General features: G+C 35.4%; 1 protein-coding gene across 6 annotated transcripts in view; it reads right to left on the bottom strand.

Moving 5' to 3' along the window:
* Positions 1-16,253, bottom strand: part of RIMS1 (regulating synaptic membrane exocytosis 1) — a 303,454-nt gene that overhangs the window by 36,729 nt on the left and 250,472 nt on the right. For 3 of the 6 annotated variants that reach the window (XM_056487165.1, XM_056487157.1, XM_056487158.1), the window contains one exon: positions 4,238-4,470. The exons of the other annotated variants lie outside the window; for them this stretch is intronic. In XM_056487165.1, coding sequence (XP_056343140.1) covers positions 4,238-4,470 — 233 coding nt within the window. The remainder of the gene's footprint in view (positions 1-4,237; positions 4,471-16,253) is intronic. 6 annotated transcript variants of the gene reach the window in all.

Below are 16,253 nucleotides of genomic sequence, written 5' to 3'. Positions count from 1 at the left end.
TGGGGTACAGGATTACTGCTCAGTGACAATTTCCTCACCTAAATGATACTATCATATCTGAAATTGGAAATTTGGAGCTTAATTCAAAAGTACATAGGGAGAGCCGCTTCTTTATAGGGCAAATTACATAAAATGTCAGAAGATATACTTTAGCAAGAAATTCTATTTTTTACATAGGGAAATATGTTATAAGATAGTGTTTTTGCTCAGGTTGCAAGTTACTTCCTGAGGGAAGCAGACAAGCACTTCAAGACTTTCCAAGTATCCACTCCAGAGAAACACATAAGTGAAAAGAATTTTTCTTCATTCTGTTTTCACCTTGTGACAACACTTGATTTCAGCTCTGCTTCATGGTATGTAATCTGTCTCTGAAATGTCAATGCCTATGGCTTCATTTCAGGTTGTTGATGTTGAACTTGTAAAGCAAGTAACCTTGGCTCCTACATAGAAAATCTCATTGTTCTCACCATAAACATGGCAAGGTACTTTCATTTAGAAAGTTGACCTGGTATCACTGTAATGTCAAACTGGAAGTGCTGCCCATTCTTCTAAGCTCCTTAGCTCTCCTTCCCTGCATCTCTTCCATCTCTTCTCATCTGTGTCAAAACAGTTGCAGGCCACTGTTGGCACTTAAAAGAGAAGGAAAGTGTGCTTCTACAAACAGATGATCTTTCTGAAGCATAATCTTCAGAACAGGGAGTAGAAAGCAAAAGGGAGGAATTCTTTTGCTTTCTTAAGGCACATGTCTGCATGCACCAGGAGAACTGACAGGGATCCAGGAATGGGAATACTTCTGTTTATCTGAGATTGAGGTTTTCCTTCTCTCCAGAACTCATTTTACTGATGATACCCCTCCTACTGCCTCTATTCACTTTGAAATGCATCATTATGTGTCTAAATATGGTACAAATTTTGCAATAAAATTCTTCCCTCCTATTACAGAAGTTTTCATCTCATACAAAACCTAGAACCCCAAATCAAAATACATTATGATCAATACTGCCCTCAGTCACTCATTGGTATGGAAAACTACAAGTTAAGATTTTCTGTAGAAAGGAACAATGCTGCAACACAAAATCAAGACAACTGATGATGATTTCTTATGCTGATCTAGTTCCCTACAATTTTCCTATGATTTAAAGTTTAGTTGCTGTATTCATAAAATTTTCAGTTACATATTTATTCTATATATATGTATATATTTATTTACTAAAAATAAGGCTGACAATGAAAGCTAGAAAAGTTTGATTATAAGTAAAATGGTTATGTACGCCTGGAGCTATTTTCAATTTTCTGTGGTCATTTTGGGAGTTTTGTTTCTTTTTTTTTCCTTTTCCTTTTCTACTTTTTAACTGTGAGAACATAAGAAAAGCTGGATTTTCATTAAGAATACTATCAGAAGATCAAAAGCTTTTTCTGGTGAACTATCTAATCTATCCAATTTGTGGGCACACTGAACAAATAAATAGTATTTGTTATAGAACAAGTAGAGGATTTCACAGAACAGTTACTAAAATATTATGAAATCTTAAACATAAAAGGAAGGTACAGTAAAAATACATAATTTAATTGGAGATTTACATAAAAATAGAAACAAACCCTTCCACAGCCCATCTATAAGGCACATATTCTGAATAAATATTTTACAACAGCACTGAACAGGGTGTGTAAAATAATGATTGCTGGTCCTTCTAACTCCAACATGCAAGTGGATCTGCTCCAAAGAAATCCTTGTGTGTATGTATAGATACAAACATGTATGCACAGGCCCATGCACACACACTCCTTTTTCAGCTGAATAGAAAATCAAATTTTACAAATAATAGCTACGTTGCAGCAGTTCCATGTACACCCCTTCCATTTTTATATAACATCAAACCCATGCAGGATACTGAAAAGAAGAATTATGTACAAAAGTTAAATTCAGCCCTTTTTGACTATTTCTTCAAGTGAAAAAAGTGAAATGGTAATGAACTTTACTGGTTTTGAACAAAGCAGTAAACTAGAATTTCAGATCTACTCAAGCCATAAAAATATAGAACCTATGCTTTTCAAAATAATCTGCCTTTTTATTTCTGATCTTCTATTTTGAGTTTTCATCTGTGTAATACTTCCCTTACTTACCATCATGCAAATCATAGAAATAAAACCTATGGAGGCTACACATTTATTTCTGTATTTTTATACTTCCTTTAAAAGACATATACTGCATCAACAGCACACCTCCAGTTTCTGAAGATCTGTCCCAGAAATTCCTATTTGGCACCACTTTTGGAGGTCCATAAATTTTCACATCAGTTCCAAAACTTCAGAACTTGACTATTAGACCAATTTTCACATAATACATTTTAAAGAAGTACCTGGTATATATTATATTGTCATAACATAAATTTTCTATAATTCCCTATAGTGGAGACATAAGTAAGTTGCGCAACACATTAAAATGAAATAAACATTTTTAGGATTCTCCTCTCATCTTGTATAATATAGGAAGGAAAGGAAATGGATCCCTGATCTAGGACATGAGTACATAGGCTCCAACAAAGTCATTTGGAAAATCTATCAAGTCTCATGTGTATATTATTCTAAAAAATGCATTAATTCACTGATTTTTGACAAATTCAAAATTAGTGACTGACAAAAACTGACACATTTTATTTGCTCTGATTATGCTACAGATTACACTCTTCCTGAGTCACAACGAGACAAAGTAAAGATGGTTCTGAACTGTTTTACAATCATGAATAATACATAGTCATGCTTTTAATATTTGATTTACTCTTTGAGTTTCATTAAAACTTTAGAAGTTCCATTACTTGCAAAATTCCTATTGTTTTGAAATTAACACCAAGCAAAACATGGAGAGCTATAGTACCTTTCTGTGAAGAATAGGAAAATATGAGCTTTAAGTAGATGTTACTGAGAAGTGCTTGGAAATCACTGCTCAGATTTTAAGTGGACTAAAATATTAGCGTAGAAATCCTTTCTCCATTACAACACCACTTTTTGTTACTTACAGAGCATGCCATAGCTTCTGACACATCTAAAATAGCATCTTGCTGTATACAACTATCTATATTCTAGTCTCATACTTACTGCATTCTTGAACAACACAATATTAAATACAGTTCTGTTTTCAAATACACCAGTTTCACTTATCATTTGGTTCAACTGCATGATTATGTACTTCTGCCTTATAAGTAGCGTAGAAAAGTGTAACAGTCTTTATTTTAAAGCTGACCAAGCTTTAATTGTCAGAGGATCAATTCTACTCCTCATCTGGCAATCAAAGAAAACCAGAGGAAATGGGGGAAATATTTGATGATCTAAATAAACAATATTGTTACTTACCTTAGTTTAGATACCCTGACTATGTGAGAGGAATGCTGAAATATGAGTGCATTGCCTGCTAGGCTGAAGCTTTTCCTCTTTGTTTTCCTTCTTTTAGTAAGAAAGCACCCTTAGGGTCAGGTCCTGCACCCAGTGAAGACAAAAGCAGAAGTCTTCATTGGGGTTCAGGAGCAGGACAGCGACTTTAAAACATTCTTCTTCCCTTTTTTATCTTTCTGTATGAGCTTTTGTTCCTAGAGGCTATGCTGATATGAAGCTTTTAAGATTTCTGGAGTCACAATAGAGAGTTGGAAGGCTAATGCTCCTAATGAAGCATTGTGTTGACATTTAATTTATCTGAAACCACTGACCCCAATTTGCCAGTTTTACTTAAAAAAATATAAAGTACTAGATTAACTCTCGACTTAAAAAACCAAAGGTAGTTTTAAAAAACACATTTTTTTTTGCCACTACAGGTACAACCTCTGATCCAAGTTGCAGAACTGCCATTCATTTACTCAGATTTCAGTTCCCACATTCATACTCAACTCTTCTGCTAAAAGAAATTTCCTACACATAAAAAGCTGGTCTTAGCAAACCATTATTCACTGCTGATACCAATACATCTCTTTACATTTCCTGGCCTACCTGTAAACAAGGCTTCTAAGAGACAACAGTTTTCATTGATCAGGACAGAAAGCAACTACGGCACACATTCTAGAAGACATTTGTATATTGTTTCTTGCAGATGTTTAATGATCAAAGAAAATTAGAAATTCATTCATAGCTGGAACATCTCCTCTCTTGAGCGATCTATGTGCACATGTAACGCAGATGCAGCAGATGAAATTATGGCAAACCACGCTGGGTGAGAGTCCTGCTCCCAAAGAGTGTGTGTCTCACTCACCTGTTTGACTAAGCTGAGATGTGCTCCTGCTCCTTCGAGACACTATGGCAACCACTTTGGCACTAAAGCTGGAACGCCTTTTCTTCCCACCTGTTCCAACCATGCCGACAGCCGTGTCCGACTGACTCCCGTCAATGTGCTCCAGCTTGTACATCTCTCCGCTCACGCTTGTGCTCTTAGTGATTCTCCCTGGAGTCCCCATCCGTCTGCCTTGCATTTTAGGAGTAAATGTACTACAGTTACAAAGTAAAAACAAACATGTTAATTTGTCTGTGTGACAGCATTTCCAAAAGCCTTTTTTTTTTTAAATCAGTAAATTAATTTTAAATCTTGATACCTTTCCATTTATTTGGTTCACAAGTAAAAGCTTAATTTGATGCTCCTCAGAGTACATATTTACAATACTATTGTTTGTTCTCCACTTATTTGAGGGAAATATATGAAATGAACACTTTCCCATGGTTTCAGAGCAACAGAGAGACAATTAAAAGTTATGTGAAGCCTTCCTATATCCCCACAATACAGAAACAAATAAAACAGCAATTTTATAACCAAAGAAAATTAACATAGGCCAGTACTTTAACACATGCATCTTATCAGTACTGTTCACCAAAGACTTATGACCTAACAGAAATGAAGACATCATCTAAATTTTCACACTTTTCACAGAGATAATGTAATATGTGGTATTTTTTATGTCTTCAGTCTCTCACTTCATTAAAGGTAAGTGCAATAATCACAGTATGAAGGTAAAATAATTTTGAGGTAGAATCTCTAATAGCCCACTAGAATTTTCATTGATTGACAGAAAAATTAATCACTCTGTCAGTTCTGTCTGAGTTCCTTTAGCTATTGAATTGCATTTGAACGTTTCTATACAAATCCTTTTTCTGCTCCAGTGTACAGATGCAGGATAAAGTGCTCACAAACATGATTTAGAGAACAGCCTCAAATACACACAGGACATACTAATACACAGTCCTAAGTCTGCTGTGACCAAGCAATGCCCTAGCTCTAATGGCAGTATAAAGTTAGTTGTGACTCTGTAGAGACACAGAAATTTAAGTTGAAGCTGGACTCACTTCAGTTGAAGTTGTTACATCAGCCAGGCATGTAGGAAATTCCTTGACCTTGTATTGCTGACCTACTGGTGACATGCTATTTTAGGATTTTTTTTTTCCAGTTTTTCACTATTTTGAAGTCAAATTTATTTGTTAACCAACAGTCCTGCTGTCTCTCCCAGCAAGTTCCCTCCCTAGCAGATGCAATGGCCTGCTCCTGTCCCCCATTCCCATCCACCCCTCACTACCTCTCCCCCAGTCAAAATTAGAAAGAGTGGGGCTAGAGGCTTTTTTATGTCATGGCAAGTTTCAGACAGATAGGAAATCAGGCCAGAGAAAAACGAAGGGATCAATGGGAGAAAAGATGATATCCTGTTACTTCTATGGATCTGGGCCCTGCTGGAGTTTGAATTGGTCCTGTGACAAGACAGGTCCAGGAAAGTATAAAACAGTTTATCCCTAAACTACAATAAAACAGTGTAGCCCTGTTTTACTGGCAATTACCAAGGGTTACTAATGTGTGAAGATAGGCAAGAACAGATAAGAACAGACAGAAGTCTTTGAAAATTAAGTTGGAAAAGTAAAGTCTTTGAATACACAACACTTCATAGAAAGATCACTATCAACCTCTGCATAGGTTTTTAACTATCCTCAGCACTTGGAATCTACTCCTGTTAAGCTCAGATAAAAACCACCCATACCATCAAACAGAACAAGCTGCTTGATGCAGTAAAATATTCAAGAACACATTTTAGTGGACTAGCTGAGGTACATTGAGCTTAAAATGGATTCTGTCGTGTTCCCTCCTATCCCAGAGAAACATTATGGACTAGCTTTTGGGTTTGCAAGGCAAAAATATAAGACATATATATATTAAGGTTTCTGTATAGAATTTCTTCGTATTTTATCACCATTCTCCCCAGCACACACTCTCTCACATAAATGTGAGTGCACACACAAACATATTCAATCATTCCAGGAAGAATTTTAACTGGGAAAAAAGCCAACACAAAACTCAAAAAATACCATCTTTCACACACACATATACAAGTACCAAAGAAAAGGCCTCTAGGGTGATAGAAGGCAACTGTTAACTGGTTTCTTCTCTGGAGCAAGAGAAACTTCACTATTTCAAGGAGAGGGGGGAATCACACAGGCCTCATTTTGAAGGATCCTACTTGGATTAGACATTGACAACTCCTTTTCACATGGATAATTTCTTTCCAACAGCACTTGGAATTGGATTTCAGTGACTGTTTCTACGTTTCCAACAACACCCCCTCCACAAAGCTTTCTGTAGCAATTTTGCTCCCATTTTTGAACCTTGAAGTTGTCAATTCTGTCAATTCTTGAGTTTATGCACCACTGTGTCAGTAAGAGAGGGGAAAGAAAGTGAAAATACTTCTTTTGAGAGCATCTGTTGACATTTGAACTATATTAACATGTGCTTTGCTGACATAATAATCTATAAACCTATAATTTCCAGCACTGAAGTTCAATGGACTATAAAATCTGCTATGCAAATAAAGAATTATTTACCATATTACTGAATTTACTCTACTGAATTTCAGGTGTTTATGAATAAAATAAATACTAAAATCACTATGTTTTTATGCCAGCCTTCACTTGTTTTTTTTAAACAATTTATCTGAAATGCATTTAGGAGGCAGTGATGCCCATCACCTGAGAAATAATAAAAGATAGTATCGTAACGTTTGAAAAAAAAAACAAAACAACATTTTTGATGTATGAATTCACTAATTCAGGGAATATGGAAAGCTTCTGAATAATACCAAAATATTGCTTTTTACAAAGACTCATACAAATTTCAGTTTTGATTCTTTGCAACAGGTAGAGGGAATTAGAACATTTATCTTAATTAAAAAAAAAAAAAGAGAGAGAAATTTAGAATTCAAATTAACCTTGTACTTGTTTTTACCTTGAAAATATGAAGCTGTACTTTCCTAGGAAATGTGTTCTAGTGTACTAGAACAAAACAGCTATTAATTTCCTAGAAATGGGCATAATGGCATAGGACCAAGGATCCTACAGATGTCTAACAGATCCTCTTGTCATAACAAAGGAAACAGATTAAGTTTTCTTTGTGTTCATCTAATGCCTGTGCTAGTTTATTATTTTTCATTAACTAAAACAGTCTCAAAAGAATGAGCATTTAAAATTCAGCATTCTTATACCATCTAATTGAGTACCCTTAGACCACAATGTTTTACCATTACATTATTGATTATTTAAGAAAAAGCTCCCTCCCATATTCTTGATTTATTCACTACTGTTAGAGTTTAATTTATGAAGAACAAACAGGAAAAAGACCTGCATGAATATATCCCTGTGCACTTAACTGTTTAGATAATAACATACCTAATTTTTATTTTGTTTTCTAGACTTGCTGAGGTTATTAACACATTTGTTTAAATGCAGATGCAAGTTTTGTAGGCTTGTGGCTAAAATCGGTAAATTATTCAATTATATTTAAACCTAGTAATCATAACACCATAAATAAATGTTATTTTCTGTAGCAGGATAATGAAGAGTAACATATTTATCAGTATAGTCCATTTAGTCATAAATTAATTAATTCACTAAATTTTTATTTACCATTATTTTATGATCTTCAGCAATTCTTCTGATGAATAGTTCCGCAAAAGTCTTATTTATTTCTAAGAATTTCTAATTACAGTCATAACAACATAATAGATGTGCATATTAAGAATGGTTACAATCTATATGGGCCTGTATATTACTTCAGAGATATTCAGCACAGAAAAATGAGTAATTAGATTTTAAACTTCTTTGTTTTTTTTAAATTTAAGTTGACTTCTAGAGAAAATCTCCCTCTAACCCCAGCAAGAGCCTCCCCAGCACAGGGTCAGACATTACCCTCAGGTTCCTGCATCAGCAGGGAAGACACTGCTCCCTCTACCAAGAGAATTATGCTTATATTTCTTATCAAAACTTATGCAATTGAGACAGATCCCATCTAAAGTTGTATCTGAACTACACAAGGCAACATCAAGACTGTATTCACATGACAGTCATCAGACTTCTGAAAGAAAGAAACACATTTGGTTTTGCAAGCTGCCCCTAGCTGAAAGTTCTATCTGTGGGAATGAAGAATGAGCTATTAAGACAAAAAAACTTAATCAAAGAGTAGTTTGAGTTACAAGCTAGCATAAAAACTAATCCTGAAACAAATTCTGTAAGATAAGCATGCTACAAGAGCATTGTGGATTATACTTGCTTATATTAAAGTACAGCACACACAACCATATAGAACTGAAATCAAGGCAAGTACCTGTATTAAATCATTATATATCTTTTTATGTACAGATAACTACTATATATATATTCAAGATCCATAAAAGCATACTGGAAAAATAATTTGATTTGAGAAAATTGGTATATAGATATACACTCAGTATCTCTCAATAATTACATAAAATACCTCCACATTCCACCTGAAAAAGAAAGAAAGATAGTAAGACAGTGGTAAGAAAGCTAGAAAAATACTTGTCCATAAACTCACCTATCTGGAAGTATATCCTTTCACAGAAAAAATCTGAAATGATTAGCCATTGCTAAAATGACAGCACTTCCTTCATTCTCTTAGAATTACTGATGATGTATAAACAAGTACTTTAGGTTTTTATTTTCATGAGCCCTCATTTTTCCTCCACCCACTTTCCCAATAATGCAAGCCATGAGTAAATAAACGATGTCCTGTATTCCTTGCTGTGTAGATGATGTTATATTTTAAGCTCTTTGCAGAGTTGCAGCAACTTGAATCTTTCAGCAGAATCCCTGGCCCCCACCAGCACAAGCTACTGCACTTCCCCTCTCTCCTGCTGAATGCAGCATCACGTACTCACTCATAGCCCCTATGGCACCCTTTTGCATGAGGTAGCTCATGAATACTAATAATCTCCTAAACACATAATAGGTCTGGACCAAAGGGAAGATATTTTTATAATGAGAAACATTGCATTTCTAAATGTAAGTGTCTTGTTATTAGTATTTTATGATATATAATCAATAAATACAAACACTTAATTACTTATCTACAAATCTGTCATTCTAAGAAAATATTTATATTTGATATTATATATGATATATAACATTTGCTGCAAGATAAATTACTGTAAAATTTTATATAAATATTTATAAATATTCATTAGCATTTAATAAATTAATTGAAGCATGGTAATTTACAAACCAAAGGGTAAACATATATCCTATGTTATAATTCTCTAGTTAGTCAAAAGAATTTTTTAGACCATAAAAGTTGGTTTGATCAAATAATAATTTTGTACAGTCTGTACCAACTGGAACTACATATTGATTTAACATGCACATTGATCATATATTAGATTGTCCTAGGATGAAATATACCCTATGAAATAGCTATTAGAATCATAAAAAACCCTTGCTTTTGCTGTCAATCACCATGTTAGAGTCCTATTGGTGTATTAAGGTATTTGAAGATCTGTAGTTTGTAAGTTGTATCTGTTGTTGATAATATTCTTATATTGCATGAAAGTGCCATGCAGTGACACAGCTGCTCCCCCTGGGATGACACATCCCCAGCCCCACAGTGTTCAATGTGCAAACTCTCACTGAGGGAAGTGCTGGGGAAGATTTTGTCACAGCAGCCTCCTCTGGGAGCTTAAATGGTTAAAATCCTGATTGGGAAGATCAGGAAATTTGGAATATTCCATATTGGAATACAGTATATCAGAATCTGAGTTGTGATAATGATTTTTTCAGGAGGATGCTGGCCACTGAATTGTGCCAGCTTCACAGCTCTGACAGATTTCTACTTTTTAAACTTGTAAAACTAGCATTTCTCCATGAAATGAAAGAATGACTAGTCAGAAAATAAGTCTGAACATCACAAAAGATAAGCAGATTTTAACTATTTTCCAAGCAAAAGATAAGCAGATTTTTATTATTTGCCATGAATATTTCAACTTAATTTATATTCTCTGAAACAAGCAGAGTAATTTTCTCTGTATGTGGAGCCCGTGAGTCTGCCTGCACAAGCCCAAGGCACCATCAGCCTGAAGCCAAGTAATGACATGAATCATAAAATGAAACCAACACAAAAGGAGCCACCCAGGGGCACTGCTCAGGGTTAACTATTGCTATTAAAGCTGATGTGGAAGGGCTCATGTGAATCAAAGGGCAAACAGCTCAAATGACCCAAACTTGACTACATATAGCTCCATAAATATTATGTTAAAGTGTACCAAATATAGAAAGGATGTAAATAGACAATATACAAGAAAATAGATATTGGGTGTGCATGTGTGCATATGACAAATACAAAAATATGTAGTTCAATACTGAAGGAAGCTTTCTTCAGTATCAAGAAAGCTGAATTCACCAGTTTTTCTTTCTTTGCATTCAGGAGTAATATTATTTTTCCTGTTGTTTTTTTCCCTCTAAAGCAGGAGGTACAGAAGTACCTGTGGTCTCACTGCTCTTCCTGTAAAAAATGCTACACCATTGACATTAAACATATTACTCATTGCTCCTTTTCTAAGGTAGATAATAGCAACAAAATATGAAATGCAGGAGGAGAACCTGAAAAGCTAAATGGGACAGTACAAGGTCAGCGCTAACAAAAAAAATGCAGATAAAATTTTTAAAAATATAGTAAACTGAGATGAAGACAAAGCAAGAGAAGTACTCTAAGGTCTGAGCCATGGCTAAAACTATTTTCCTGCATTTCTTTAATCTAAAAATAACAAGTACTGCCTGTTTAAAATACTAGCATAATGTCCTCATACTAAAAGTTTATGGATTACATTTCATCTTTATCAACTGTGGTAATTAAATGTAAAACCAATTAAAATATTTTTTCTGCCTTTTTCAAATTGTTAAGAAAGACTGCTGGTGATGTGACACTTTCTTTGAAGGAGGAAACATAATTAGATAATTAAAAATGCAGAAGCAATGCTCCATAGCACATTTTTCATGTACAGATGTTCTGAAGGGATTAAAGACTCTGTCTCCCTCCCTCTCTGACAGATATATAAAGCAGTTTATAATGATGGATTTTCAAAAATCATTATCTTTAGATAATGAATAATTAGAACATTAATTACTCTAGCTTCACCTTGGTGATTTACATAAATGACCTCAGAATCAGAAGTTTCCATCTGTAATATACTTTTTGGGGGTAAAGAGGATACATTTTATTTTTTAAGCAGCTTATCTAAAATGTTTTCATTTATATTGCCTTCATGGTAATAATTTGGAGACTACTGCCCTCTATTTCCCCCTGAAAAAAGCAAAAGTTGTGACTCAGGTTACATCAGAGGACCTGTCCTTGCCCCAAGACAGATCACCTGAGCAGCAATATCAAGAAATCACAGTATGTGCTCCGTGTGCTTCTCTCTTTAATGAAACTGGGAAGTGCACAGTTAATGGAACTTTTCTGGAGTTCAGTTTTTAGCTGCACTGATTTGGATAATCAGAAACAAGGTAGCATTGGCAATTTATTTCAAGCATTGCAGCAGATGTTTGCACTATGGAGATTTCAGACAAAAATTACATTGTCTGTTACCTGTATCTATTCTGTTTGTCAAACATGAAAAATTTAGGTGGAAATTTTCCATGTCTGGTTTCTGCCCATGATCAAATTTCTTCTTTTATCTATTCTAAGTTCCAGCTGATACACCATGGCAGATTGCCTGGCCCTTTCAAAGGAAATTTCAAGAAAAAAACCCCAAAAAACAACAAAAATAAACAAAATCCCAAAACCAGCAACAACAAAACCAAAATTATAAATTCACTTGACTTTGAGAAGAGGCTAGTGCCTGACTGAAAGATTCCAATGAAGTGATCCTTCTATCTGGCACAAATAGAGTATCTGCCAATTCTTTTGAGTAGCTTTTGATTTGGTAAAACAACGTCTTTAAGTCACACCTCTCATGTTAAGAGATTTCAGAGATCAACTGTTAAGATATCAGGAAGCTTTCTTGTTGCAAAGTGACTTTCCACTCACTCACAGGCTCTGTTGCTAAATAGATTATACATTTCCTGAATGTTACTATTTTGCCTCTAGGTCAGAGGCAGAAAGTTGGTATTTCCCAGGAATTGCACCCCTTGTCTATTCTGCATTTGGGAGAAATTAGCTAGACTGTCCAGGATGCAGAGAGGCTGCAAGTTTGTTGGCAATCAGGCATGACTCGAGACAAAGTCACCTGACTGGAGTACAAAGAGAGTATAATGATCAATAATCCCTGGAAGGAAAGATTTCATGGATACTGAAGTAGAAAGAGAATAAGAAAACTGAGGAATAAATTCTTTTTATGACTCTTTCAAAAAAAAAAAAAAAAAAAAAAAACAACAAAAAAAAAAACAACAACCAAAAAACATTTCCTAAAAATTCTTGTGGAAATTGAACAAAAGAAATCTTTTCAATATCCCATCACAAGTAATTAGTATATTATGACCCCCAAAAGTTGATTAGTTTGTCATTTGTAGTCACAGAACACTCACTATCCTCTCTGCTTTTGCAGAGAAAGATTTTTCATGTGCCATCATACCATTTTGCATGCTGAACTCAGCAACCATGTAACTGTGCAATCTCTTACTCTGTCACTGGGTTTAACACACTAGAACCTTAAAGAATTGTGTGTGAGTTTTGCTCTAAACTTCCCACATGATGGGGAGTTGAATCCACAGCATCAAGACACAACAAACCCCCATGCAACAGGCAGCACATGACCACCAACAAAGGCATGTCTGAAACGACTTGTCACTAATCAGATAAAAACTATGGGGCAGAGAGTTATTTCCCAGAGCAGTAACAAACTAGGCAATGAGAAGATAATTCTTTATCTTTCTACAATTCCTGCCTCATTCTCTAAATGAGTTTAGAGAAGGCTTTATCCATATGGCTTCGCCTCAAAATCTTGATCAGGCTTCTTGCTATATAAATACTATTTTTTTTTGAGAAAAGAACACTATTACCATCCTGAAGTCTTAAAAAACCCCTTCAGTTATTAGTTTTGATGACAGCTTCAACAACATCTGTGAAGCTCTTAGTCCTTGCTAACCCTGCTAGGGAATTTGCAGTAACTACAAATTTTATTTTACACGGTAATAAAACTGCATTATCTTTCTAGGCTTCCACTGTTTATTTTTATATCCATGTTTCTCTATTTTAATTGTTGCATTTTAAACAAAGTAGCAGTCATACTATTGCTACTCAACCCACTTACATGAAAACTGACAAGTTTTCCATCAGCACAAGCTTTTGGTGTACATAAAAGCTAGACAAGGAGTTTACATTTTTGTTTAAAATACCTCTCTGTGTTGGCAAAGATTTACTCCTCTAGGAGGAAGTTGAATTAAGGTATCAGTTTGTTAAGCACACATAGAAGTCTCCCTGTTTTTAAATAAAGATATGAACTAGTATTCTTTTAAAACTCAGGTTTAAAATGTTAACATTATGCCAATGTGTTCCACAGTATAATGTTATTAATAACCATTAAAAGTGTATTAATTCTTGTAGAAATGTATCACTATCTTGAGTGTAGACTTGTTAAAGAGTTTCAAGAGTTTTCATATTTGTACATTTTAATACAGAAGGAATATTGCATTATAAATATACTCATTACTTTAATTAGTGTAGACTAATTCTAGTATCTCTATTTCTTTCTTAGAAAGGAGGAATTCCAATTTACATAGAAGAGGTAGGATTTCATACTTATGAGAAATATAGCCTAATCATCTTAAAATTCTTGCACATGAAAATTGCAGGATCTACAATTTGTCACGAGAAAGAAATACCCAGATCAAAGTTAAATTTGCAGAGAGGTAATTTAAAAAAATAAATTGGGAACTTAGTATTTCTACCATTAAAAATAGAAATTACAGAAAAGAGAACAACAGCATTACATCTCCAAAGCCATGCCAGTTCACATTAAGAAAATAAACTAGTAACTTTTCAATGAGCACCACTGTACTGGAGCTTTGACAGCTGATTAAAAACAAATTATATTGAAGCACTGATTCTGGTCATCATAGCCCAGCTTGAATAAGTTAAGTAACATTTATTTTTTTACAGAATAATGAGAGCTATAAACGCCAGGAATATCCAATTTTACCTAGTATACACAAACAGATCCCTCCTAGGCTAAGCTCCAGCATATTCCACTGCAAATTTATATAGCTCAATCCTTTAAATAATGTGAACTTGCCCTTACACTAGTTAATGAAGAAATATGGGATCAAACTTAGCAGAGTACAAAAGATCTGTTATACTCCACACATTTTCAGGATCTTCTTCCAGGTTTAGATAATGGGTGTGGTATAGAGAATATCCTCCACAAAGCCAGTCTGAAATTACTTGTGAATTTGTTCCCATTTTCCAGGTGATTTACTTATGCTGATGAATAAGCTTCAATGTTCTTCTGTTGTTGCCTCCACCAGTTCTGTATGCAATATTTATATCAATAATTAAAAGATTTTACATTTCATTTTCTTCATGAGTAAAGTATCTAGACTACACTCTTAGTCACTGTAGCATAAATTCAATATAAAGATTTTAATTACTTTTGTAATTAACATGAAATGACTGGGTTTCTTTATTTCCACACAGACCTCATTTTTCATTAATCAAATGCATGAAAAACCTTGGTGTGTTGTTTTTCCTTCACTGTTGTGACATGAAGTTAAACTTTGCTCAGCTGGCTTTGTGGTGCAATAGTGCTGCATTTTAGTGAATCAGTGTGCTGAGAAAGGTGACTGCAGCCCTGGTCTAAAGAGAGGGTGGGGGAAGGACTGAACAACTGTGCTGCACCAGTCACATCACACAGATTTATGAGTAACAAGCAGCATTACTGAGAAGCCTGAGAAGAGGTCAGAAGACCCTTCAGACTCTCTAGCCCCTCACCACTACAAATTGTATCAATTGTTCCAATGTACCACATGGGAGGATGGAAAATCTCTGGAAAATCCATCTCCACTCCAGAGAATGGTCCCTGGGTACATCACCTTGACACATCTGCAGCTCAACCCTGTTGTTTGTCCTCAGTGGGATGGCAAACTTCCAGTCACTTCACCTGGCTCCAAATTAAAGACACTGCATTTTGTGCAAGAGAACACCATAAAAAGCAGCATGAAATGAAAATCTGAGTCACAGAACAGGTGAGGTAGGAGGACACTTTTGGAGATTGCCAAGTCCAACTCACTTGCACACTGCAGGTGTGATAAGAGCAGGTTGCTCAGAGCCATATCTGCTTGAGGTTTGGATATCCTGAGATATTGGTGCAAAATCTCTGCACCACCTGTTCCAGTGCTTAAAAAAATTTGCAGAAAAAATGTTTTTCTCCTGTCTTAATGTGATTTGCCTTATTTCAGTTTGTGCTCATCCTCTCACTGAGAAGAGTCTGGTCTTTTTCTCCAGTCCCTCTTTGTAGGCATCTATGCACATTGGTAAGATCCCCCTTGAGCCTTCTCTACTCCAGGGTGAACACTCAGCTCTCTGGCCTCTCTTTGTATGACAGACACTAATCCCTTCACCATCTTCATGGCCCCTTGCTGGACATGCTCCAGTAGCTCCATGTCTCTTGTACTGGGGAGCCTAGCACTGGACTTAGAACCCCAGATATGTGTCACTAGAGCTACTCAGCTCTACTGAGAGGGATGGATCATGTTCCTCAGCCTGCAGGCAACACTGTTCCTAATGCTGCCCAGGATGGTGTTGGTTCTTTAACACAAGGAGGGATTGTTGGCTCAGGTTCATCTTAGCATCCAGAAACATCCTAGGGTTTTTCCTGAAAATCTGCTTTCTTGCTGCAAAGTTGTGTTCTAGCTGAGTCCCCAGGATGCAATGGCATACAGGGTTACTCCTCCCCAGGTGCAAGATTTTTCATTTCCTTTGTTGAACTTAATGAGGTTCCTAATGGCCTTGTTAAAGTTCC

Source organism: Oenanthe melanoleuca, chromosome 3 (assembly GCF_029582105.1).
Source record: "Oenanthe melanoleuca isolate GR-GAL-2019-014 chromosome 3, OMel1.0, whole genome shotgun sequence".
Lineage (NCBI taxonomy): Eukaryota > Metazoa > Chordata > Aves > Passeriformes > Muscicapidae > Oenanthe > Oenanthe melanoleuca.
The sequence above is the reverse complement of the archived record's forward strand: the minus strand, read 5'-3'. Positions and strand labels throughout refer to the sequence as shown.